At 40.6% G+C, this 24,880-nt stretch overlaps 2 protein-coding genes across 8 annotated transcripts in view; one reads left to right on the top strand and one right to left on the bottom strand.

Annotated features, from left to right (window-relative positions):
* The first annotated feature begins 7,960 nt into the window (after nucleotides 1-7,960).
* Nucleotides 7,961-10,123, top strand: myog (myogenin). 2 transcript variants are annotated; one of them, XM_032550630.1, is made up of 3 exons: nucleotides 7,961-8,759; nucleotides 9,076-9,169; nucleotides 9,279-10,123. In XM_032550630.1, exons 1-3 carry the CDS (start codon nucleotides 8,226-8,228, stop codon nucleotides 9,395-9,397), a joined length of 747 nt encoding a protein of 248 aa, XP_032406521.1. In that variant the 5' UTR covers nucleotides 7,961-8,225; the 3' UTR covers nucleotides 9,398-10,123. The 2 variants fall into 2 exon arrangements, with proteins under 2 accessions (XP_032406521.1, XP_032406520.1); XM_032550629.1 differs by having other exon boundaries at nucleotides 7,963-8,759; nucleotides 9,076-9,175.
* Nucleotides 10,124-10,176: 53 nt separating this feature from the next.
* The window catches only part of ppfia4 (PTPRF interacting protein alpha 4), a 63,686-nt gene continuing 48,982 nt past the window's right edge, over nucleotides 10,177-24,880 (bottom strand). For 3 of the 6 annotated variants that reach the window (XM_032550621.1, XM_032550619.1, XM_032550620.1), the window contains 23 exons: nucleotides 24,707-24,841; nucleotides 24,463-24,546; nucleotides 23,580-23,711; nucleotides 22,695-22,757; nucleotides 22,007-22,098; nucleotides 21,796-21,925; nucleotides 21,146-21,342; nucleotides 20,424-20,652; nucleotides 20,280-20,315; nucleotides 20,077-20,198; nucleotides 18,640-18,752; nucleotides 18,470-18,551; nucleotides 18,276-18,357; nucleotides 17,926-18,126; nucleotides 16,654-16,716; nucleotides 16,284-16,310; nucleotides 15,400-15,575; nucleotides 15,170-15,267; nucleotides 14,401-14,576; nucleotides 13,328-13,396; nucleotides 12,980-13,166; nucleotides 12,760-12,855; nucleotides 10,177-12,363 (listed from right to left, as the gene is read on the bottom strand). In XM_032550621.1, coding sequence (XP_032406512.1) covers nucleotides 12,797-12,855; nucleotides 12,980-13,166; nucleotides 13,328-13,396; nucleotides 14,401-14,576; nucleotides 15,170-15,267; nucleotides 15,400-15,575; nucleotides 16,284-16,310; nucleotides 16,654-16,716; nucleotides 17,926-18,126; nucleotides 18,276-18,357; nucleotides 18,470-18,551; nucleotides 18,640-18,752; nucleotides 20,077-20,198; nucleotides 20,280-20,315; nucleotides 20,424-20,652; nucleotides 21,146-21,342; nucleotides 21,796-21,925; nucleotides 22,007-22,098; nucleotides 22,695-22,757; nucleotides 23,580-23,711; nucleotides 24,463-24,546; nucleotides 24,707-24,841 — 2,553 coding nt within the window. In that variant the 3' untranslated portion in view covers nucleotides 10,177-12,363; nucleotides 12,760-12,796. Of the gene's footprint in view, nucleotides 12,364-12,759; nucleotides 12,856-12,979; nucleotides 13,167-13,327; nucleotides 13,397-14,400; nucleotides 14,577-15,169; nucleotides 15,268-15,399; nucleotides 15,576-16,283; nucleotides 16,311-16,653; nucleotides 16,717-17,925; nucleotides 18,127-18,275; nucleotides 18,358-18,469; nucleotides 18,552-18,639; nucleotides 18,753-20,076; nucleotides 20,199-20,279; nucleotides 20,316-20,423; nucleotides 20,653-21,145; nucleotides 21,343-21,532; nucleotides 21,769-21,795; nucleotides 21,926-22,006; nucleotides 22,099-22,694; nucleotides 22,758-23,579; nucleotides 23,712-24,462; nucleotides 24,547-24,706; nucleotides 24,842-24,880 lie in introns of those variants that run through there. The other 3 variants (XM_032550622.1, XM_032550623.1, XM_032550624.1) reach the window with 3 other exon arrangements.

Raw genomic sequence — 24,880 nt, 5'->3', positions numbered from 1 at the left:
GACTAAATTTACTAATTAGGGAACTCCTAGGGACAACTATCCTCTGTTTTATTTAATTCTGTTTTGCAGAGAAAAGAAATTCATGCCACACTTGTCAGAGTTTCAGATTTTAAAAAAAAAGAAACTATTTTCTTTCCACTTCATAATTACGTTCTACTTTGTGTTAATCTGTTACACAGTATCACAACAAACTGAAGTCTGTGGCTGTCGGATGACAAAATGTGAAAAGGATTAAGGATAATGAAAACATATGCGAGGTACTTTAAATGATGTATATGAAACAGTAGACCACTGGCTGTTAACAGTAAGTAACTCCAGAGGTACAGTGAGCTGCATACTGCGATAGTGGGAAGTGGATAATGCACGTGTATGTGTGTTTGTGTATGCTGGATCTTTGGGGTCTGAGTGGGATGCCAGTGAAGGGAAGGGCAGTGGATGGCTCGGCCCATTCCTGTGATTTAACATGACACCACTTGCACTAAGACTGCGACAGCTGCACATGCACATGCCGGCCATTCTGTTTGTTGTAGGGGATTACTCTGCGATAAAAGCCCCAGTGAGCTGCAGCGTGGCTGGGGCAGAACTACCGTCCCCATCCACTCCCACCCCCCCAACTCCTAAACTTTTGAAAGCTTTCTCCAGGCCTCCAGAGCCCCCTGAAAACACAGGTGGGGCGCATCTTTCTGAACCGTCATGAATGGGAGTATTCTGCTGACCATCAGCCAGGCAGTAGTAGTGTCATATTGCTGTCAGACATCAATCAAGTGGGTCTGCACTGAGGCTTATGTAAGGTTCATTACTCAACAGAAACTCTACAGCACTATCTGAATACTTTATTCACTTTTTCATTATCAATTAATCCACCTTTATTAAGATAATGTACTCATTTCCAGTGCTTTGTCCTGTTTCATTGTCAAAGTTGTGAAACCACTTGAAAATCAGTGTTATTAGTAGGAAACAGACTGATTTTAAAGGTCCAATGAGGGGTGTTCTGTTATCATGGTGATGGCAGTCAGTAGTCTCTGGCGACAGATTATGGCATCTGCTGCTGTCACTATGGTGACCATAACCTCTGAGTTTGCCAGCCTTTAAACAGAATGTTTTTCACAAGCAGTAAAGATGCACTCTGTGCAGTCTCAGCTGAGATAAAATAGATGATGAATTTCATTCACTATATTTTTCTTTCCTGCCTCCTGCCAAAGCAGAGGTCAGTTTAAGGTTTACTGACCACTACTCTCTGTCTATTGTTGGATAAATGTAAGATTTTATTCTGTATTGATGTAAATTAACTTCATTGTTGAGGTTAGTAGATTGTCTTTCAAAGTGAAGATATAAAGGCAAATGAACCAAATCTCACAATTACCCCAAATTACATCAGACAGACAGAACTAGCATTACGTTTATGGATTTCAGATCTCAAGGTTTTAGGTTTTAACAGGCCTGCTCCGATCACCAAGATCAAGGTTTCAAAATCGGGATTTAATTGGATGCTGTAAGCAAAGTGGCGGAGTTTTCTCCAGCTCAAAACGTAGAGCCTCTTCTACATGAAAAGCTGCACACTGGCGATCAGCTGGCTTTGCTCATGAGAAACACATATTTGTCTGGTTGGAACTATTTCAGACTGTAAAAAAAAACTAATGAACAAAGAGTAGGAGAGATTTAAATAGAAGAAAACAAGGTTATGACTTAAATAACCTTGTTTATATAGGTGGCATAGTGACTAAGAAAGATTAGTATATCTGAACATGGATTTTGGAAGTTGGTCTGCTCTGCTGAAAGGGTCAAACTCTGTTCAGTTCTCAGAAGCCCGTGGGGAATGTTGTTTGGCACGTGATACAAAAATAACTCCCTTTTTCTTCACTTTGTATCCCGTAGGACCAGAGAGGCACCTGGATTACCCACTGTAACTCGTGTGAAGTTAATGTGAAGTTGATATTTACTTGCAGTAGCCTATAAAACTTTCATTTCTTCAAGGTTAAAAGAAAATTGAGTGAAATTTAACTAAACCCCTTTCAACCTGTCTACTAGATGTTTTTGAAAAATGTCATCCTGAAACACTGATAAGTTTGCTTAAGCATAGCCAAATAAATTCAAACACAGTCAGTATAAATGAATATTTTTAGTATATTCTGTACATTGTGAGAACTTCTTTTCAGCTAAAAGGACATCAAACCCTCTGTACCCTTGTTCTGTCGCTGGGATCCGATCTCCCGGACGGATGTCCTGCTTCATCCACCTTTGATTAACGCTCTTTCTCTGTTGTTATCTTACTCTCCTCTTTCATATCTGAGATTTTCAGACGGCACTCAAATGACGGCTCTCTGGGTCAGCGATGATCTTGAGGCTAACCTGGGGTGAGGAGGGCTGATCCACCCGTCCCCGTCCACCCCCACCCCACCGTCCTCAGCTGTCCCACAATGTGTTGCTGCTTGTCACTGAGGAGAAGTGGGACACTGTTGCCAATGACAGGGCAATCCCTGCTGACATACACTCACACAGCCATATGAACACAGAATTGTAAACAACTGAGAATTTTTTTGTTTTGTTTTAGCATTAATAGTTAAGTCAGTAATTTTAAATAGAACAACTATTTATTATAAGTGAATGATGTTTACTCCTCTGTACATTAATAGTTGTCACAAGAGTAGAAGTTAGATTTGGTGCAAAGTCACCTAATAGGTTTTGATACTGTAGCTAATGTGTAAAAAGACATAAAAGAAACAATTTTCTTATTACAATTTCACACTTAAGTAGTGTGAAAAAATGTTTGATCTAAATTATTTATGATTTATTCAAAATAAGCTTCACATTAAGAATATACTTTTTTCAATTCACTTATAATACAAATGTATGTATATACATTTGTATTACTTATATATACACATAAAATACTTATGTATATATAGATATCTCTCTAAATATATATATATAAGTATTTTTTTAGATGACGCAAATCCAGTTCTATTAGAAATTCTTCAAAATGAGAAAGACAAGTAAACATGCCATTTTAAATAAGAATTATGTGTTTTAATCTTCATAAATCAGGACATGGCTACAAGAGAATAGCTCCCACCTCCCACAGGGATACATTTAGTTATAAAAATATAGCAAAGGTGACCTTACCTTCTGTGAACAACATGAAACTGAGGCTGAGAAATAAAAGGTGAAAAGACATCTCCATAACAGATGTGAAATATTTCAAGAACAACGGAGGGGGGGAACAGTTTTCTTTTGCTTATTTGCATTACCCTGGAAATGTTATGTCACAAGAGGCAAAAACATGGTAAGAAAATATGGCGTATGATGAGGCTGAAGTTGGTCATCTGATTCACAGATATCAATTGTTCTTAAAAGTTGTGAGAACTGATCAAAAAAGCCAGAGCTATGCCATCTCTGTTTAGGGTAAATTCAGATTGTATAGCTTACAAGTGGCTAAACAAGGACAAAATTAGCTGACAATATCAAATAAAAACACATTTTCTAATCAACAGTAAGTAAGGAGAACAAGACTAGGTGAGGAGTCATATTTATTCTGTTACCACACAGGACAATGATGGAGAGGTTAAAAAAAATGTCCAGCTTTCCAGTGTTATAAGAATTTTACACATACAGTATTTACCAGTTTTCTGACTTGTTTTTATTCAGTGGGGGATCTCAGTCAGTTTTACTTTCTACCATCTTAAGGACTATGTTCATTCCAGTGAGGATTTGCTTGCATGTTTGATGCTCCAGCACTCGCTCGCACACACACTTTTTAAGTTTTGCTGACAATGGGTTAAAATTACAGAGGGTTATGAGTGACTCTGACACACTGTGGACCCCCTCCCTGCTTCACCCGTGAGTCCAACACGGGCGTCTTTGTGCTCCCTCCACCATCAGTGAAGATCCATCACAGACTAACCTGACAGCCAACGGCAGGCCTCTGCCAAAGCTCCAGCTGCACGCTCTGCTTCAAGCCTGAAGCCCAAACTTCAACTGTATACACTGAACATCCTGCCAGCTCCAGTAATATCAATACTTGAGCCAAAACAAAATATCTGTTATCTCTAAAAACTGAAACAGTTTACATGATTTATTTTCTCTTACTTTTTTTTTTTTGGGAAGATCAAGAATTTATAGAGTTGGGTCAAGGAGGAGAAAAACAAAAGCAGGGAGAAATACACTTATGTATGTAAAATTTTACCTATTTTTTCACAGGTAAAACTGAATTTCTATTTTTCGTGCACATTTTAAATGAAAAACAAAATATTAACTAAGGCATGTTTGGCTCTTTCTTCTACTCCACATTTAGTAGCACTGTGTTAGAAACCTTTGAGACCTTTGCTGTACTTTTAAAAGTTAAATATGGCCCCATTCTCACCTGATAGAGGATTCCAGCTGCTCGAGAGATCAGAGCATCACTTCTGTCATGTTTGTTGTTACATAATGCGATGCATGTTTTCTAGGTGTGCTCTGCAGGGAGGTTGTAATCTCTTTGAACGCCATCCTACCTTGAAATGCTGACAATAAACTTTGGTTTTCACTTGTTCAAATAATCGATGCATACATGTTCAAGATGTAAATAAAATATATAAAAAAAGCTGCACGTTCTCCTTTGAAACATGCACTGATTTTTAAGTTGTACAATTTTAGGTGAGAGCGTAATATTTTCACACAGAAACTTAGTTGTGCATATTTCTGTGTGAGGTTTCCATGTCATTCCTGGATATGAATTTGTTTATTTCCTTTTGTTCTCCAAAGAGATGTTTGTGAAGTTAGCCAATGATTGTAAATTGACTGAATAGGCACTTATCGCTGCAGTCATTTGATTACTTACGCATACATTATATGAGTTCATATATTTTAATTTATTGTTTGATTTTACAAAAAAACCACAAAAAAAACTGGTGTTGCAGCTTGCACTCTGACGTAGAAAAAGCAGAATGCCAAAATTAAAGAGAGAAAAATAAAATTAATGCTTACGTTAAAGAGAAGCTGAATATATGCTGCTTTTTAATTTTAAAATAAAACAAAACTATCCATCCATCCATTATCTTTACACGCTCATCCTTAGAGAGGTTATGAGAGATGCTGGTGCTTATCTCCAGCAGTCAACGGGGAAGAGGCGGGGTACACCCTGGAGAGATTGCCTGTCCAAAAAGAAAAAATATTTAAAAATCTTCCTCAAACTAATCGCTATGCAAATGTTTGCACTTCATCTACCACAACTTTCACCACATATTGCCATAATATGTAGTGAAGGCTTTGTTCTTAGATTAAAAAGAATGCATCTTTTATGATTTTACAGTTTCTGGAAGTTTTTTCATTTATGCCCAATTAATGTGTCACTAGAAAAAAAAAAAGAAAAACTTTTCGAGAAAGGCCAATTGGTTCAATATTCCTCACTCGATTTGCCACCGCAGAGTTTGTACCCTGCGTGTGGCTACAAAATACTGCATCCAAATTCTTCCGCCACCGGCAAGCATTTCCTGTTAGCTATAAGTGTCACAGTGATAAATCTATGACAGTGATACAAGATACGCAGGGATGTAGCACATCTTAAATGCTGCCTGTCATTGCCGTTGCGGCTTCTCTGCTGCTGGAAGTGTGTGTGTTTTGGCTATGCTTCCATGCTAGCGGAAGCCAGTCAGAATTAGCTGCTGAGCTATGAGGTAAGATGTGTTCTGGGTGGATTAACACCTGCTGGCTAAGCTAAAACTATGACTGACTGGAAGAGGTCAGGAGAGCCAAAGCCACTTCCTCTGCACAGTGGTCTCATTATTGCCCCTTGATTTAAAAGAGTAAATTGAGCCAGAGTAATTTTGGTGCTAAACTTACTTCTCTGTTCATGCCTGCCCAGACCTGCTATATACAGAGCTCAGAAGTGTCACTTCTTGCATCACATTGTGCAATCCCCTTGGAAGGAAAATAAAAGAATATGACACCCAGCAACAATGGAATATGCTTCAAAGGCATAGTTCAGGATTTTTGAAGTAAGGTTCTGTCAAATTTTATAAGCAGTTTATAGCTTACCTGCAGTAGATAACTCTTACAGCTTCTTTATTAAGTATAAATCCATATTCATTAGTCCCTGAGGATGAAACTAAAGGCTGGCGCAAGAAGGGCTGAGTCCAAATTGAAACTCTACCATCTTAAAATAACTCTAATCTTAAGAATGTCATTACAAACCTTTAGCTATTCATCACATTTGCAGCAGAAAGATTATTTATCTAGGAAAAAAATATTGTTTTATTGGGAAATTGAGATTCCCAATAAAACATCAATTATATTGATGCCATTTATTTATTGGGAATAAAACGTCAATTTACAGTCCCCAAGTAGCAGTGCGGACTGTTACTTTTGCAGTTCCCACTGCAAAAGTAACAGAACAACTAAAGCAAAGCAAAATAAAGATAATTTAAAAATCAATAAAACAGTGTTCCCAAACTCTATAGCATTACTGCATTTTTACACAACTCTACTTTAATTTTTACTTTGGTTACTCGGACCAGACATGTTTAAATGTTCCATTCTGACTATATGTTTTACATATGGAGATTATTAATGTGGAACCCACCTCCATTATTTACAGAGAAACCGGAATTATATTTTACCTTTAATATGCCAGAAGTACATCTTGGTCCTGGTCCCTTTCAGACAACCTACTAGCTTCAGGATAAACGAATCTGGATGTTTTAAGTGACTTTTTGATGAATTGTTATTACCTCACCTACAGTCTACATCTCTCTTGATGTCATAGTGGTATTTGCAAGTGCTCTTTTATAATATTTACACAGATTATAAAGATTAAAGCCCTTGAAGTAAAGGTAACAATGATCTTCCTGTGTCAAATATATAAATAGATAATCCTGTGTCAAATATATAAATAGATCAGTCGGTCCAATTCCAATTGGAGTAGCTAACTAATTTAAAAGGATGGCTGTGAAAAAATGTAATTTCAAATTGGACCGACTTTAGGATTGGTCTGTAATTTACACATAATCTGATTGTTATTACTTGGAAAATGGTGGCAGGAAGCAGTGCTCCACCAATGATCTTTCAGTATGAAGCACAAATTAACACAAGCACATCTGAAGCTTTTGCGAACAAAATAACTACCAAATAAAGTAGTAGGGCACAGTAAACACTAATAGAATAGTTCAATATTTTGCCATTCACACAACTTTCATTTCTCTGTCAAATGATTTGTCTGAATGGAAATATTTTACATGTTTCTTACAGGAAAATCACTAGTGGTGGAAAATCTTCAAACTCCATTTCATGTGCAAGTAATCAACATCTTCTGTGTACAAAAGTCCCCACTGCAAAAGTGACAACATTCATAAAATAATGTCTGCACAGATCAGCATTGTACCACAAAAATATGCTTTTATCCTGGGTGCTTTGCTTGAGCCTCTAAGAACAACTAATCTGACTTTGTACAAAATGAAGACGCCACAGAGTTATTTTTTACAGGTAATATATTACCTATAACAACCTTTTCGTAGAACCTCATTCAAAAATACTCTCCCTGTAATGCCACCATGTTTACACATTCACAGATGTTCATCGTGAACCTGACATTGCCTTTGTGACCTAGTTTTGAGTAAGCAACTATCTCTGGTCACAAACATTTTCTCGTCACTACAAATTATTCGATCCTAGTAGAGGTGACAGCTGCCTCAAGACTCTTCCTACCACATTGACTCCCCCCACCCCCATGGAAAAGCGTCTTTTTGTTCTGCGTCACGGAGGAGAACGCAAGTCTGGGATTAACTTATTAAGGCCAACATCTTTGATCTGAGGTTATCTCTTCCATTTCCACGGCAACTTGATCGTACTGTGGATCTTGGCGCACACACACGCACGCAAGTGCTCAAACCCACACACTGAAACACATGAATGGGCCTGAAAGCCCTAGAGAGCATAGCCCAAAAGAGATGTGAAGTGTAGATGTGCAGCAACAGCTAACCATCGTGTCAGGTTTCTGGGGGCTCGTGCTAAATTTAACCCTGTGATCCTGCAGAAGGCAGAGGGGTTTAAATGCCAGCCTACAGTTGCTCCACACCAGTTGTTCACCACACGTCTTCCACTCATTGCAAACTCAGGCCAAGGGGAAGACAGCGCACACGCGTATAGTCCAACACACATCCCAGAGGCAGGAACGAAGACCACTCATTGAAGAGCAGCAACAAACGAAGCAGGGATTGTTGCCCCTTTACATCTAGAGTACAACACGAGCCAATATGGAGCTCTTTGAGACCAACCCATACTTCTTTCCTGATCAGCGATTTTATGAAGGAGGGGACAGCTACTTCCCCTCTCGCCTACCTGGGACATACGACCAAGCTGGTTACCAGGACAGAAACTCCATGATGGGCTTGTGTGGGAGTCTAGCTGGAGGTGCCAGTGTCGGAGTCGCAAGTACTGAGGATAAAGCATCTCCCTCCAGCCTGTCACCTCATTCTGAGACCCACTGCCCTGGTCAGTGCCTGCCCTGGGCCTGTAAGCTGTGCAAAAGAAAGACTGTGACCATGGATCGCCGGAGAGCAGCAACGCTGAGGGAGAAGAGACGTCTGAAGAAGGTGAACGAGGCCTTCGATGCTCTGAAGAGGAGCACCTTGATGAACCCCAACCAGAGGCTGCCCAAAGTGGAGATCTTGCGGAGCGCCATACAGTACATCGAACGGCTACAAGCGCTGGTGTCCTCTCTCAACCAGCAGGACACTGAGACAGGACAGCAGGGACTGCACTATCGACCCACCCCGACCCAGCCCAGAGTGAGTACAACAGGAGTGGGATAAAGAGAGCCAAGATGATAGGCAAATGTGGAGAATGTAGAGGAAAATGGCTGAGAAATTGTTGGGAAGTGAGAAAAACAAGCTGTAGAATAAAAAAATAATAAAGTGGGTGATTTTTACGTTTCAGATTTAAACTTTTCTAAATTAACAGGCTTATGTTTTAGTCAAATATGCACTTCTCAAACTAATATGGCAGATTTCGAAAACATAAATCTTTTGCGCTGGATTTTTGTGTGCTGTTTTGCATTATAAGTGACTGACAGCAACTTCTGCGTGCGTGTCTTTGTGCTAACAGGTGTCGTCGTCCTGCGAGCCCAGTTCGGGGAGCACCTGCTGCAGCAGCCCCGAGTGGAGCAGCACTCCGGAGCAGTGTCCGCCGAGCTACAGCGGTGAGGGTGAGCGCGGCCGAATATGAACTTTCACCGGATCCCGCAAACAGATTAGTGTTTTGCCGACGGTACTGACTGTGTGATTTGGCCTCTCTCTCTCTTTCTTCAGATCTCCTGAGTGCTGCTGAATCTCCTGAGCAGGGGAACATGCAGGCCTTGACTTCCATTGTGGACAGCATCTCTGCTTCAGACAGAGCTGTGGCCTTTCCTGTAGACATTTCCAAATAGACCTTTCAAAACAGTGGGAACACAGATGTAGATGCACAGAGATCCGTCAATTACAGAGGAAATATAGCTAATTGGTGATGCTGTTTGACTGGAGTACTTATTTTGTTTTAGTGAATCTACAAACTTTGGTTTTCTGTCTTATGCAAACGATCAAAAATCTGAATTAATGAATTATCAATGCAACTCTACTGGGTCTACTGGCTAAACTGAATTCCTCCTTTTACAATGAGGCCTTATTCCCTGTATTACATGCCTTATCCTGTGGTCCAGTCCTGTTTGTCAGAGCTACAGATGCTCAGTCTAACTTGAGATTCAAAGATTTTGCTGCATGAACCCAAAATCCTAGTTATCTGAGTGAATCTCTGTTAAACCTTCCTCCAGACTCACAGATGGATTGTATTGTCCTAACTTAATTTAAGTTTTCCTCCGTATCTTTGATTCTTTTTGTGTGAGTTTAATGCTTAAAAAAAAAATACATGAATTTATTTGTGGGGCCAATATGTACCACAGCAGTTTTGACCAAGATCTGCTTAATTTAAACAGGTTATAAATGCTTTTGTTGTAAATACGTTCCCCTTTTTTTTACAGAGTGGTTTTGCCATTTTATTTTGTATCTTTGCTAACTTATTTTTGACTTTTATAACTAAGATTGTTGTGTATTTGTAGATGTTCTGAAAAGTGATATTGTTCTGTTTTAATCCTTGGAATAAAGATGGTTTTCAATAAGCTGTCTTGTGGCTTTAAAGTACTGAGGACTTCAGGAAGAAGCAGAGTCACAATTCTTTAAAAAACAGCTTTACTCATGTCTATATAGTGTCATAAATACAGTACATTTTTTTTCAGATGGCCAAATAATAAAATCTTGATTTGTCAGCATTGTTTCACACCTGGAATAAAGACACAGTACTCATAGCTGCCACATAGCACATTACACCTTTTAGACACCTTGGAAAAATCTGTAAAATAAATAATAATAATAATAATAATAATAATAATAATAATAATAATAATAATAATAATAATAATAAAAAAGATTGTATAGCCATCCAGCAGTTCACGAGTTCATATGCTGTGTTCTCATTGGAGGAGTTGGTCAGCTGGGTGTATGGACTGCCCGCTGGCATTTCTTCACAAAAACTGACCATGAGGTGGTAGAGCAGGATAAGACATGTCTCTGTCAGTTACACTGTCTTACAAAAGTAATCATACCCCTTAAGCTTTTCACATTTTCTCACATTACAAATAAAACTATCAGCATATTTGATGAATTCCAAGTTGTGTGTACTAGAATAAAAACCTTAAAAGTGTGGCATGCATTTTGAGTTAGATCCCTTTACTCTGCAAAGAGCAAGGAGCACAACAGACAGATCAGAAATGAAGTTGTGGAGACGCTTAAAGAAAAATCTCAACTGCAAACATACCGACATGGCTAAACTGAAAGATTAATCAGCGAAACAGCCAAGAATCCCAAGTAATTTATGCATGAAGGGTGAAATAAAAATGCATGCCACACTTTTCACACTTTCTTCTGTGAAATATTTTGAAAACCATGAATCCTTGATCTGTCACTACACAATTTGTGCTAGTTCAAGTTCATACATTGCATAAAATCCTGGTAAAAAGGAAAAAAAACCTCAAACAAACAAAACATTTATTTTGTGACTGTAACATGACAAAACTTCAAATATTTTAAGGGCTATGGATGCTTTTGAAGGCCAGTGCAGAGCAGCGCAAGTCACTGACTGATGTTGAGCAGCAATTTATTGTTTGACATGAGAGAAAGTTTGGAATTGACAGAAGTGAGCTACAGTGTCCACACTAAAATTCACACACACAAAGAGTCAAAGTCACATGGTTAGGGTCGGCCTTTCACACACACAAACACACACACACACACACCCACAATCACACTCGACCCCTTCAAAAGTCTCCAGGAGATAGGCTGATTTGCTCAATCTCTCTCTCTCTCATTCACACACACGCACACACACTCCCTATTCATGCCTCACATTAAATTTCTCTCTCTAGGCTACATAGTGTCATACAGAAGGCGACAGAGGCGAAGAGAGGAAAAGAAATTACAGCTACATCGTGTCAAAAGGTTTGGTGGGGGGGACAGAAGAAGAGGAGAAGAAGAGAGAATTGGACCCATGAACCTGTGAGGAGTCCTTGTAAAAACACACACTTCTTTCAGTGAGTCCCTCCCACCAATTAATCACACACAGCGCACAGCAAATGACACGCAAAGGTCCAACACAGAGAGAAAGGGAAAGAAGGAGAAAGAGAACAGTCACTATTGAATACAGGGCATTGGGTTTCAAACAGCAATATTATATTACTTTCCATATATATTTCCAATATATATATATTATATATATAATATTTCTATAAAAAACATAAGTCATCCATTTTTCTGTACAGAGATGATAAATGAGTAATACCTTGCATAACCGGTAGAAGGTTAATGTGCAGAGTGATCTGCCACTTATACAAGTATTCATCACTCTTGAGTCCGAAGCAACGACTTGCTCGTCATCTCCTTAAATCTTTTTCACAACTGTCGTGTTAACACAGGAAGATTCGTTTGGTCTTGGCCGTTTCAGGACGATCAGAACCAGGACTAGACCCCACAGCTGAGACAAGGAGAGCAGGAACACGACACCACAACAACGAGGCTACTGGGAGCACTGGGGTAAACAAGGCGAGGCCGGGACGAGCCTCCTTTACAGCAGCAGCGAAAAGCAGCCAACGAGCGCTCTTGGAGAGCAAAGGTCAGAGGTGCCCCCTGTATTGCACGAGTCCGGGGGGCGGGGAGGAGAGAGATGTGGAAGGTGGGAGGTGAGGCTGGGCGTGAGAGGGGAGAAGACTCCGCCCCCTCCTGGCGCACCCAATCCTTCCCTCTCCAGATTTGGCATATCACTCTCAAAAGGCCGCAAGCATGTGTCCATACAAGTAATGAGAATGCACTGGAAGAGAGATTCAGAGGCAGGATTGCAGTATGAAAGAAAGGAAGGAAAAATTAAGACTTTAACATTGAGTACAGCACTGTGCAAATATTTCAATAATTTTTTATTTATTCATGCTTATTAAGACTCACATTAACACAGGCTTTCTGAAGGTGTTTCAAAATCTATTCTGGAAAAAATGCTGCTGCCTACTTAAAGATTTTTACTAATACTTATAGGTTTATTGTAAGATTATTTTAGTAAATATATTTTAGTAAATGTCATTTTTTGTACTAGCCTTTCACTAGAGGGTATCACTGACAGTCCTCTGGACAAATGTTAAGTTAGCTCCCTATTGGACTACAGGTTGATAGTCCACCAACAGACACGTTCAGCTAGAAAACACAACAAACGTACCTGTTAGCACTAGTGCTCCTGTTAATAAGTAGTGTCGTTAGCAGGAATAGGTCCGCACTGCAGAGGGGTCAAGTCTTGGAGGCGCAGGGGGAGGAACTTAAGAAGGCGTGGCAAAGTAGGTGTTGAGCACAGCACGACACAAAGGACACAACATGCAGTTAGTCAGTCAGTCTAGCCACAGAGTAGCTACGGAGTGAGCGTGGCCAGCACTGTAACAAACCTTCAGGCTGAAGTTGCTTCTTGGCAGCCAAATTCATGGAAGGCGGCATCGACATAGCGGGCATGCGGAAGCCAGCAGGCAGCGTCTCCATGGAGCCTGCCATCATCCCCAGACCCGTCCCTCCCTCACGAGCCCGAAACCTCTTGCGCCACGAGGGTGAGCGCCGAAACGACTTGTCATCTCCACTCTGTGAGAGGAAAAATAGAGAAAAGTGTGCTGTTTATAAAGAGGAAAACACTAAAATATCATCTGAGGATGCAACATAGAGAGGAGCAGTTAATCTGAAAACATAACACAGCCTAGGTAAAAGAAATCACCACCGAAGAGAAAAAGTTCTTGCAAAGTCACCTCCTCCAGCCGGCGGTCTGTTCCCAAGGCTAGAAGGTTGTTAAACTCCCTCTCTAGAACCTGCCTTGCCTGAAAAACACATAGAATTCATTCAAACCTTGATCAAGCATAATGTTAATATTTCCTGATATACAGTGATTTTTCCCCCTTTGCAGCTCAAACAGCTCCGAGTGGCGTATTGTACCTGGCACAAGATGCTAACTGTAAGTAAAGGTGAGGGGCCTTTGTGGATTTTGACTGAAATCTAGGAAATCTGAAGGCTAAATCAACACCTCATACTTTGAGCCCCTCAAACTGTTTCTGAACCATATCTGGTTTGCGGCAGGGTGCGTCACACCTGCTGACAACGATGACACAGGCACTCAAGCTGGTCTGTGGTCGTGCAAACAACACATTTTGATCTGTAGCAGTTTGTCTGTTGTTTTTCCTGGCTTGCTGTGTGACAGAATAGAGAGCTGGCTAGAGTGAACCTCGTTTCCCGCCCCAACCTCTGGAGACAGGCTTAACTGTAGTTGTTAGGACATGTATAGAAACAACAATTATATTGTAATTATTAATAGAAATATTCACAGTTTGCTGAAACTCAATTACTATGCTAATAACGCAGCTATATGTTTGAGTAGTGGCAAACGGGAAGTGAATAGTGTGTTTTGGGAGAGTTTCTATTGGGTATAAATGTGAACATGTTAAAGGAATAGTTCAAGATTTTTTAAGGTTATTTTTAGAGGTTAGAAGCAGTTATTTTCTTACCTGAATCAGATCAAACAAACAGCTTCACTGTATATACTCATATTCTTCTCTGTACATAACAGTTCAATTAAAATTTGGCAGTGGTTTGAAGTTTCAAAAACCCCTCATGGTCCAGTTAATATTGATTTATACTAAATTAAGATGTCAAGAGAGTTGAAGCTAACGTCATAATAAATTAAGAACTGCTTGTACAGAATTTCACTTCATAGATCCTGACCCATTTATTTAAAACTTTACTACATGTAACACCAGACAAAGCAGAAGTAACAAATTAAATGGGATCATACATGTAAGCTGCACATAGCTGTTTCCTATATAACCACCTGTGTGTTTTGCATGGGGATCTGCAGGATGAGCGCTAGGCTGCTGTAATCGAAGGTTTCATCGAGAGCGACGAGTGCCCCATGAACTCCGCTCTCCAGCAGGTTGCCGCTGTACTCCCTCAGACCGATGGACTGGACCCAGTGGATCACCTGTTCGTTGGTCCACACCAAAACGTCTGAAACAAAAACAGAGCGGTGGCACAGTGTTAAATAAACACTTTACCTAATGTGCCTCATAAACAGCAAATAGAGGCTTTTAGTGAAAGAGCGACATAAAGAGGTAATGTGCATGGCCGCATGGCGTCAACTCTCTGGCACACTCCCTTTGTTCACTTGAAGCACAGCTGTCAGCCAGCTTTCCAAGTTAGAACAGGCGCAACGTGTGTGTGCGTGTGTGAGTGTTTACGTGTGCGCAAACAGAGTTGGACTGTGATATGAAGCGACAGCTGAGTCAAGTTCATGCGCTGAGCTCAAGGTCAAAAGGGCGAGAGGGACGGCTGGATTTAAATGTGTGTGTCGGCGTGTGTGTGGGGCACTCCACACGCAAGTGGGGCTTTAGATCACAAGATTGGCTTGTTGATAGTTTAAGGAGCACCTGTTATAGTGCCAAGCACAAATTGACACTATCGAATGAAACCACAAGATGGTTCTCCAGAAACACACTTTTTCTGATTAAACAGGAGAGCCTATTCATGCATGTAAGGGGTGTGTGTGGGCGTGTGCGTGTGTGTCTTTGCTACACATGAGGATGACTATGTGTAAACGGTACCTTTCATATCGTGTTGACTGTCTTCTCTCCGACGGTCCAGCTCTTTCCTGTCATAATTGAGTCTCTTCAAGCACATAATTCCATACTGCAGACTAGCCCTAGGGCACATAAAAAGCACGCACACATAATGAATCAGTATCCTTCCCGTCTCTGTGGCTCATGAATCAAGTCATCAGATGAAAGGTAGAGCAGGTTCAGCAGCTGCTAAGCTGAGCATCACAGCTGCAGACCTGTGAAAGCTGTCCACCATCTTCAGATGGCTTCTCAGGTCCTTTTTGGTCAGATGGTCCAGCATGCGCGCGTCCACCAGGCACTCCATAAAGTAGGAGCGGTACTGAGGCAGGCCGAGGCTGGGCAGCCATTCGTTTCCTATCCACTCATGATTCATGTCCCCATATGCTAATGTCTAGAGGGATGTCAGCAGAAAATGTTACAGATGTGTCACCGTCATGAAGTTAATTGTTTTAGATTTTAAATGTGATGGAAATTATCTCAGAAATAACAATGTAATAGTATGAAGTAGATATTTTTTATTATTATTACTATTAGTAATAATAATAACATAAAAATACAACTTTATATAGATTTTAGAATTTAGAGTTTGCATGATGCTCTAAAACACTTTAACAGTACAAAGTTTTCTTTCAGAACTGCTTTGAACATTTTTCATGTTACATCTCAAAACTCAATGTATTTTATTGGGATTCTATCTGATGCACCAGCACAAAATAATATACAACTGTGAAGTGAAAGGAAAATGTTGGTTTTCAAAAGTCTTAACAGATAAATCGTGTGGATACACATACATGCCACACTTTTCAGAATTTTATCCAACCATGCTGTCTCGCTCTAACATCCCGACAAAATCCCTCAAAGTTTGTGTTGTAACATACAGTACAGACCAAAAGTTTGGACACACTTTCTAATTGAATTCAATGAGAAGGTGTGTCCAAACTTTTGGTCTGTACTGAATACTGTACTGTATATAAAGCTAAAAAACTTTCAGAAGGTGTGAATACTTTTGCGACATTGCAACATAATGCTGTTACAATGCACATGCCTGTAAATGCATAAAGAGTCCTGATACAGATTCATTTAGGGAAATCAACCTCACCTGTGCCCAGCTGCCCTCCTCATTCTCCTTAGTGGCAGCACAGTGGAGACAACATACGAGGTTAGCAAGACAGGGGCTAATCAAACACACACGTAATATAAACTCAGAAACACACACACAAATCTCATCTCAGCTTATACTCTGATAGCATACTAGCATTCATATTACCAATGCTACATGTGTTGCGTCCAACAAATACATTCAGATAAGAGCAGGGTCGCAAAAAAAGGTGTTAGTGTGTGATGTGATGGGTCTTTGTAAGGGTTCTGCAGAGGGAGAGGACATATGTGTGTTGCCGCAGGGACCAGTGTGAGTGTGAGAAAGTGCTGGGTGGGGTTAACATGGAGGGGAGCACCCAGATGGTACTGACCGCTTTGGTGGAGGAAGCCAGGTTCTCCATCTCTTCATGAGTCACCCACACATTTCCGGAGGACTGCTCGGAGGACAGAAACACACACACACAAACAACACAGACCACATACACACAAACAAGAGCATCATACATAGGCACACACAGGCACACCCAGGAGAACAGTCCAGTGTACGTTTTCATACCACCCATCATACACATACACGACACACGCGCGCACACACACGCAGACAAAGGTTTCGTTGAGTGATGCCAAGGAAGGAGTGTATTTCAGGCAGGTAAGCAGGTAGTTTGTGGATGTATGCATTTGCTATTTTTTTTCTAAAGTAAAACATGCGATTAAGAGCTGCTGAATTTTAAAAAAAAGAGGCTAATTATTGTGAAAAAGTATCACCTCAGCATGCAAAGTGAGGGTCATGAGTTATAAAAGGATATTGAGTGCAGGGTAAGGTGTACACAAGTGTTACATCTAAGGGTTATATATTTTCTCTATGTTCATACATGCTGCATACAGTGCCTTGAAAAGCATTCTTCCGCCTCAAAATATTTCACATCTTGTCACATCACGACAATCTAGACTTTATATTACAGTGATTTTATTCGACATCATGGCAATAAATTTTGTGTCAAGTACGAATTTGCTAAGTTTTTTCAGCTCTTTCAGTTCATCAGCTCTTTTATGGTGTGCATTTTACATCTTTGAACTTCTAGATGCTGAATTTTTCCCTACACTTCTTTGCAAATAACATAAGTTCAGTCATACTGCGAGGAGATTGTTCTGATTTTGCTTTGGTTTCTCAATTGGATTATGTCTGGACTTTGACTGGACCATTTTAACATATAAATATATTTAATTCAAAGTATAGTGTATTGTTTGATAACCTAGTCTTTCTCAGATGTTTATCCTTGATTTGTCTGCTGTGAAAGAGAAAGATAAAATAGGTGAATTCAAAGGGAAGCGTATGAGTATTGAGGGGGGAAAATGTTTTTGCTAGCCACAATTTTTTATGACATAAAAATGTACTGTTTCCCTTCAACCTCATAATTATGGGCTACCTTATGTTGATCTAACACTCAAAACCCTAATAAAGTACATTGAAGTTTGTGGTGGTAATGTGACAAAATAAGAAAAGGTTCAGGGTGCATGAATCCTTTCGCAGGGTATCGTATGTTTCTTGGATTCTTGCATATGCAATTTATTCCCTGAAAAAAAAAACACTGGAAAGAGGAACCATTTCTAACAATGGGGGTGTACTGGGTGTATTTGTTTACCGTTCTGGAGGTCAGGGGCGCAGACGGGCTGGTGAGAGAGACCATTTCCTGGATGGCCAAACGCAATTTGAGTCTGTGCAGAGGGTTGCTGATTCCAATCTCTCTCTGGATCTCTGTGTCAGACAGGGCGGACATGATGGCTCCACTCTTCACGTTGGCACGACAGGCAGCTACATACCAGGCTGGCATCCCGACCCACAGCTGTTCAGAGCCGTCAGGACAACAAACGTCAAAACCACAGTCGCCATAAATGTGCATATTAGTGGCAGCCTGACATGAAGGGAGCAATACAAAGAACAAAGGGCTTTTTTTTTCTTGGTCATGTCTGGCTGGGCTGATTGGTGAAATACCTCCAGCCATGAAACGACTGTGGGACCATCCCACTGCGCGAATGGAAGGCCTCTTTTCCTAGCGTCCTCCAGAAGCTCATGCCTGAATGAATTCAACACAAAGTTAGAGGGAGAGATATGTGGCACAATAAGGATGCTGCAAAATATTAGCAATAAGAAGAGGATCAAAATATTCCAAATATAAAGTCTTTTACTTTTTTTTCATCCTTCGGTCCCTCTCAGCCTGTGTGCCCAGTTTTCCCAAAGTCATAGTGTCACCAATGCTCATCTCAAAATCTGAAACGCAACAATAGCTTGTGTTACCATCAGCTAGACCTCTTCATTTGGAGCACTGTACTTCTAGAACATGCAGTTTACAGAGAACCTGTTAAGGCTGGTAGAGATTGTCCATCCCTGCCAACAGTCTGGTCCATTCGACCCTTCTCCTTCTTCCCAAACAACCGACCAATAGATGACTTGATACCTTTCTTCTGCTTGCTGCGATAAGTAAACGAGAGACGCACAGTTTAATTGATCCGATTTTAAAAAGTGAAAAAGAAATCATTAAATTATTAATATTAAATTATTGTTTAAACTTATGTTTGAGTTTGTGTCTAGCAAAAGATGTGTATTAACATAGATTTTCAGAACAAATCCCACAAAAAGTAAGATGATGCCTACTTTGATAAAAGGCACAATTGGTCTCTCCAATATAAAGTTCTGATCAGAAGTTTTTATGCACTCATAATATGGATAATTTCATTTATCTTTAAATGACATATTTGAGGGCTGCACAGTGGCACAGTTGTTAGCACTGTTGCAAGAAGGTCCTGGGATCGATTCCCGGCCCAGGGTCTTTCTGCATGGAGTTTGCATGTTCTCCCTGTGCATGCGTGGGTTCTCTCTGGGTACTCCGGCTTCCTCCCACAGTCCAAAAACATCACTGTCAGGTAAATTGGTCTCTCTAAATTCTCCCTAGATGTGAGTGTGTGTGTGCATGGCTGTGTGTCCTGTCTGTCTCTGTGTTGCCCTGCGACAGACTGGCGACCTGTCCAGGGTGTACCCCGCCTCTCGCCTGAAACATTCGCTGGAGATAGTCAATGCCAGGTAATCTCCCAGGATATTCTGCAGGACTCCATACTTCCCTCTGCTGTCAGATTTAATGGAGATGCTGATTTCATTTTCCAGAAAGACTTGGCAGGTGCCCGCACTACCGATCCATGCCTTAATGACTATGGTCTCAGTGTGCACGAATGTCATGCCCCACAGAGAAGCTTCAGGGTGTTGTCAAAAGGAAGATGAAGAGCCGACCCAAAAATGCAGTCAAGCCTATATTGAAATAACCTGAGCTTCAGCAGAGCCACAGGCTGATCGCCCCCATGCTGTTTTACACAAATGATGTGCGCATATAATGCACAGAGTATGGACGTACTTTTCAAAATTTGGGGTTTTCATTAACTGTTAGCCAAAATCCTCAAAATAAACATTATTACACACCTTAAAATATATTGCTGAGTGTGTAATGAATGCATATCTTATGTGAGTTTCACGTCTTAAAATATAATTACTGAAAGTAATAAGATTATATTGTGTTTCAGCTGTGTGTTCCAAGGCCACCCCTTGTGTTCTTATTGGTACATTTTCCCTTCACTTTTTTTCTGTCTCATTTCTTTCTGTTTGATGTTAGGTGTTTTTTTTAGTATGTAAAAGGAATAAAAAAACTAAATTTTTTCCAACTGTTAAGAGTTGTTCTTAAATGATTGGTGGGTGGTAATGGAGTTGTGAGCTCCTGATGTGTGCGTGTGTGTGCGTGTGTGTTTACCCTCGCCCATCCTCCAGGCTGCCTGTGAACTGAGCAAAGTTGGTTTCCAGCCGTAAACTTCGAGGCGAGGAGGGAGGTGATGTTTCACACTTGATAGTAGCTTTGTCCACTTCCACAGGAGACTGAAAGAGTCACAAAAACAACTCAGCTCACTTATGAAAGACACTCAGACTACTTTACTTAAGCTGTATTTGCAAACTTACTGCCACTTTTCTTCTGTGTTTCCTCAAGTCACTTGGCTATCAGAAAAAAAAGTTTTAAAAAAAACTACATTGTCAATAGAGAATATTTATGCAAATACTGATCACTTTGAATGTGTTTTTCATAACTGCAGTGTTCCCTCTGACCAGAGTCATGATTCCTAGATGGTGGCTGTTGTTGCGTCCATGATGCTTAGGCGTGGAGTGGCCGCTGGTGGGCGGAGAGGAGGATGACGCCAGCGACTGGGCGGTGGCAGAGGTGGGCAGGGCTCGGGGTCGGAGGGTCACGTTCAGGCCATCCATGCTGCCGCTGTTCACGCGGGACTCGATCTCCTCCGAGCGCAGCTCGGCTGATTCTCTCTCTACCTGGATCATCCTGGGGACACGACACAAAAATGCACATCCGTGACGTCACTGACCATGTAGCTTGAATACCTCTAACATCGACAGTAATGTAACAGTTTTTCAAGGTGCTTAGAAAAAGGCCAAGCGTGTGCAAAGCCAAAGCTCCAACCTTCCATGTCAGGAAACCACGGCAACTGCACATGGGGCGCCAGCTCCAGCTCCACGCCACTTTAATTTATAGATATTTTCACATTCATTTTTAATTTTCCCCATCATTATTAGTTTCTCCTCTGATTCATTTTCCAAGTCAAAGTTTTGCATTTAAATGTGAAGATTATAGCATAACACTTGTTTGGTAATTATTACAGTGGCTTAACTTAAACTTCTTAACTCTTACATTGCAGTCACAAATTTTAATGTACTTTATGTGACAGATTAACTAACAACAGCACACAATTGAATGGGTAATAATATTTTCCCGATCCATGGCCATCATGTTACATATTGTGTCTGAGATATCCCACCTTATCTCCTCGTTGATGGCGTCAAGCTGCTCTTGCAGCATGAGAGCAAGAGTCTGAGCATCTGATTGGCCGCTTGGCGAGAGCAGCGTCGAGCTCACGTCGTCGTCCATGTCCGACTCTGCCTCGATGTCGCTGCCTAGCAGGTGGCTGACGCTCCCGCGCAGGGACGGGTAATCCTGCTCAAACATGGCACACACCTGACACATGCGTGTGTGAAGATAAGCGTAGACAGAGCAAATTTTCGTTAATAAAGTGTGAGGAAAAACAGCGTCAAGAATGAATCGCAAGGAATCAACCAGAGTACAGGCATACATCTAAAAGTGAAATCTGACTTTTGTGGAGCTGTCGAGCCGGTTACGAGAAGAGATGGATGAACAAGAAACTTACATCACACATCATGTCCAGCAGCAGGTGAGAGAGAGAGACAGGAATACAGAGAAGTTAGTAGAAAATGAGAAGTTAGGGATGATCACACAAAGCCAAGCGCTGACACTTACTGGCAAAGCAGACATGAACCCAAATTAATCATTGGCAAAAAGCTGCATGTGGTTAGAAGGGTCGCTAAAGTGAGATCCTGTCTGTGGGTCCTAATTAGTATGCATGCATGGGAATTGCTGGTTGCTGCCTCCTATTCAGAACACAATTGTCACCTTGTTCGGATCGTCTCGCAGAGCCGACAGCCGGCCCTTCTGCGCCCGCCTGATCACAGTTGTGCTGTAGTGGCCGTCCTGACCCTCCACCACAGAAAAGCGGAGGTCGCTGGAGCTTCCCAAGTGAGAGCTGAGATCATTTACATGAGAAACCGATTTAAAGATATAAAGGGAGGCAGAAACAAAAGAGAAAAGAAAAGATTGAGGTTACCGAGGGTGAGTTCCGTCTCCAAACGCTCCGCTGCGGCGTTTCAGATGGTCAATCTCGTTTCTCAGCTTGTCAATCTCTCCAATCAGCCGTTCCTGAAGTAGAAAGGCTGTTCTTAAAAAGTAATAAAATCACTGCTCTGAAAGCCCTCAGTTAATTGAAAAAAAGAATAAAATAAAAATAAAAATACGGCAGGAAGTGTGGGCCGGACAAGGTCAGGAAGCAAGTTTATGCTATCTGTTCCACTAATCTATAAGAAAAGCCAAAAACCGAGGTAAGAAAAAGAAAAACTTTCAAAAGTTAGAGATGAAATATTAGGCAAAATTGTAAGCAAGAATATTTTTGGTTATTACAGTGCCTTGCAAAGGTATTCATGCCCATTAAACTTCTGCACATTGTGCCAAGTTATAATCTTAAAACGTTATGTATTTTATTTGGATTTTGTTTGATAAATTAAAACAAAGTGTCACATACATTTTCCATCATTTTCTTAAAAACAGTAGTCAATTAAAACACTATCATTTTTTACCTCTGAATTCAACAACATATTAAGAGCAACTATTATTGCACAGCAATTCTAGATACAGGTGAAGTACTAAGTAAAATAACGTATTCCTTTTTTAGTATACACACCTAAGTTGTAAGACAAGAAGAGGTTCTAGTTTTATTGATTTGTTGCTGGTTTACTGACCCTGGTGTGGTGAAACTCTTCAAGCTGTTTCTGGCAGTTCTCCAGGTCCTGAATGAGCGCATTCTTGAAAAAAGATAAAAGAGACAATCCATTCAAAATATTTTTAAAACTGTTATAATACAGGTGCATCTTAATAGAAAAAAAAACTTCATGTATTTTAAGAAATCCAAAATGTCAAACTTGTGTATTATACACGCAGATTACATTCAGAGTGACATACAGTACATCAGCTGTTCATTTCTGTTAATGTTGATGATTATGGCTTACAGTTAAAAAAACACAAAAAATGATGATTCTCAGAAATTAATGTAATATAAAGCATTAGGCCAATAAAATAAATATTTATACAGACATACAGGGTTTCCAAAGAAGTGTATCTGTGGACTTTACAGTATTGGGGCAATGACGGCTCTCATGGGTAACTTGTTTGTATATTTTTTAATTGCTGTTTGTCCTTCCACTCAACTTTCCAATGTTATGGTTGAAAACATCAAACTGTGAACAGACAACTGACTTACCCCCATTAACAATGAAAATATGCAAATGACTGTCTGGAGGACAACTGCCAAGTTATCGCACATAATCAAGAAATTAAAAACCAAAACATAAAATGACCATATAAAAAGTAATACATTAATTAATTTGGTACTGATCTGTTGTAATATTTAAATTTGGTGAGACATTAAGTTTCGGATTTTCTTTATAAATTTCATTATGTAACATGAATAAAATTTTTTAAACTCAATTACTGAAGTAAGTTAACTTTTTTGATGACATTCTAATTTATTAAAGTGCACCTGTATGTGCTCTGTAACTTCATTTAATGTATGAGCTAAAAAAAAATGAAAAAGCTGCTGGTTGGATGAATCTGTGAAGATGCCTTGCCTTGTCCTCCAGGGCGGCCATGCGCTCCTTCAGGTGGAGCTGCAGCCGTTCGTTGGACTCCGTGAGCAGACGGTCCACGGTGTCAGACAAACGCTTGTTGTGCTCCTCGTTCATTTTCTCCCTTTGACGAGCCTAAAGAGCAAGACAGGGAGGACAGAGGGGAAAAGGAACAACTTTGTCACATTTTTCTCTTTGATACAGATTCTATGTGGGCATATTTATGCAGCTAATTAAGCATTTCTACATGGATTAAGGGATAAAGCATGAATTTAGCTCTAGAACACCAGCTGCCAGATATAGGTCTTCTTGGCTAGCCAGGATGACTTAATCACCATCATTAACTTGATGATGAAAAAGGGTTAAACAGTGTCTATTAAATGGGAAGCACTGTGCTTAATATGTTTTCTGGAGTAATTCCATTAAAGAAGAACATTTATCACAGACACGTAAACACACATCTGCACGCTCAGAGAGGTCTTTCTATTAAATATAGTCATGAGATCGCAGAGAGAGAGAGAGGGAGAGGAAAATTAGCTGTGCGTGAATTATTCAGAGTCTAAAGATAGTATCCAATCAGTCTTAAAGCGGAGAGAGTGAGGGGGAGGGCAGAGAGATTTGTACAATTTGGTTTGAATTCATGCCACAATGCACTGTGGAAAATGACAAGCTCCTCTTGAGCGTGTGTTGGCGTGTGTGCGTGTGTGGGTGTACATTTATGCATGAGCAAGCACACAGCCAAAACGTGGAGCATCAGCCAAATCATATAGGCATTATTATTATTAGAGGTCAGAATAACCCTTCAGGGGTGATGCACACAGACACACACCCACCCCCACACACACACACTCTAGCCTGATGCCCGCACACAAATGGACACACATACTCTTGCAAGCTCTTGGTTTTTCTCCTCCAGTTGTGACTCCAGCTGTCGAAGTCGCTCCTCCACATTGCCATGACGCTCCTCAGCCTGCAGGGGGAGACATGTACATAAACATATACTGTAAGCAGGCACAACTTCAGAAAGGGCTGTTTTTCCAAGATTATATGCTTTCGCTGTTAATGCCTCTGATGGTTTCATCTTTCTCAGATTCAAACTTGTGAGATTTATGTGTGTGTATGCGTGTTACCTTGGTTAGTGCCGCCACTCTCTGTGCCAGCTCAGCTTCAACCTCTGGCAGAGTCTCGGCCTTCCTCATGGTCTGAGCCAACCGCTGCTCTGCCATCTCCAGCATCTCCTGCAGCTGGCGTACCTTCTCTTCACTCTAACACCCGCAAACATGTTCAAATAATAGTAATAAAAA

Source organism: Xiphophorus hellerii, chromosome 20, assembly GCF_003331165.1.
Source record: "Xiphophorus hellerii strain 12219 chromosome 20, Xiphophorus_hellerii-4.1, whole genome shotgun sequence".
Classification (NCBI taxonomy): Eukaryota; Metazoa; Chordata; class Actinopteri; order Cyprinodontiformes; family Poeciliidae; genus Xiphophorus; species Xiphophorus hellerii.
Note: the sequence above shows the minus strand (reverse complement) of the source record. Positions and strands in the feature narration are given on the sequence as shown.

Coding starts and splice junctions, on each gene's coding strand:
- myog (XM_032550629.1), top strand. CDS start 8,226: ATGGAGCTCTTTGAGACCAACCCATACTTCTTTCCTGATCAGCGATTT. Junction 8,760..9,075: donor CCACCCCGACCCAGCCCAGA/GTGAGTACAACA, acceptor TTGTGCTAACAG/GTGTCGTCGTCCTGCGAGCC. Junction 9,176..9,278: donor GCCGAGCTACAGCGGTGAGG/GTGAGCGCGGCC, acceptor CTCTTTCTTCAG/ATCTCCTGAGTGCTGCTGAA.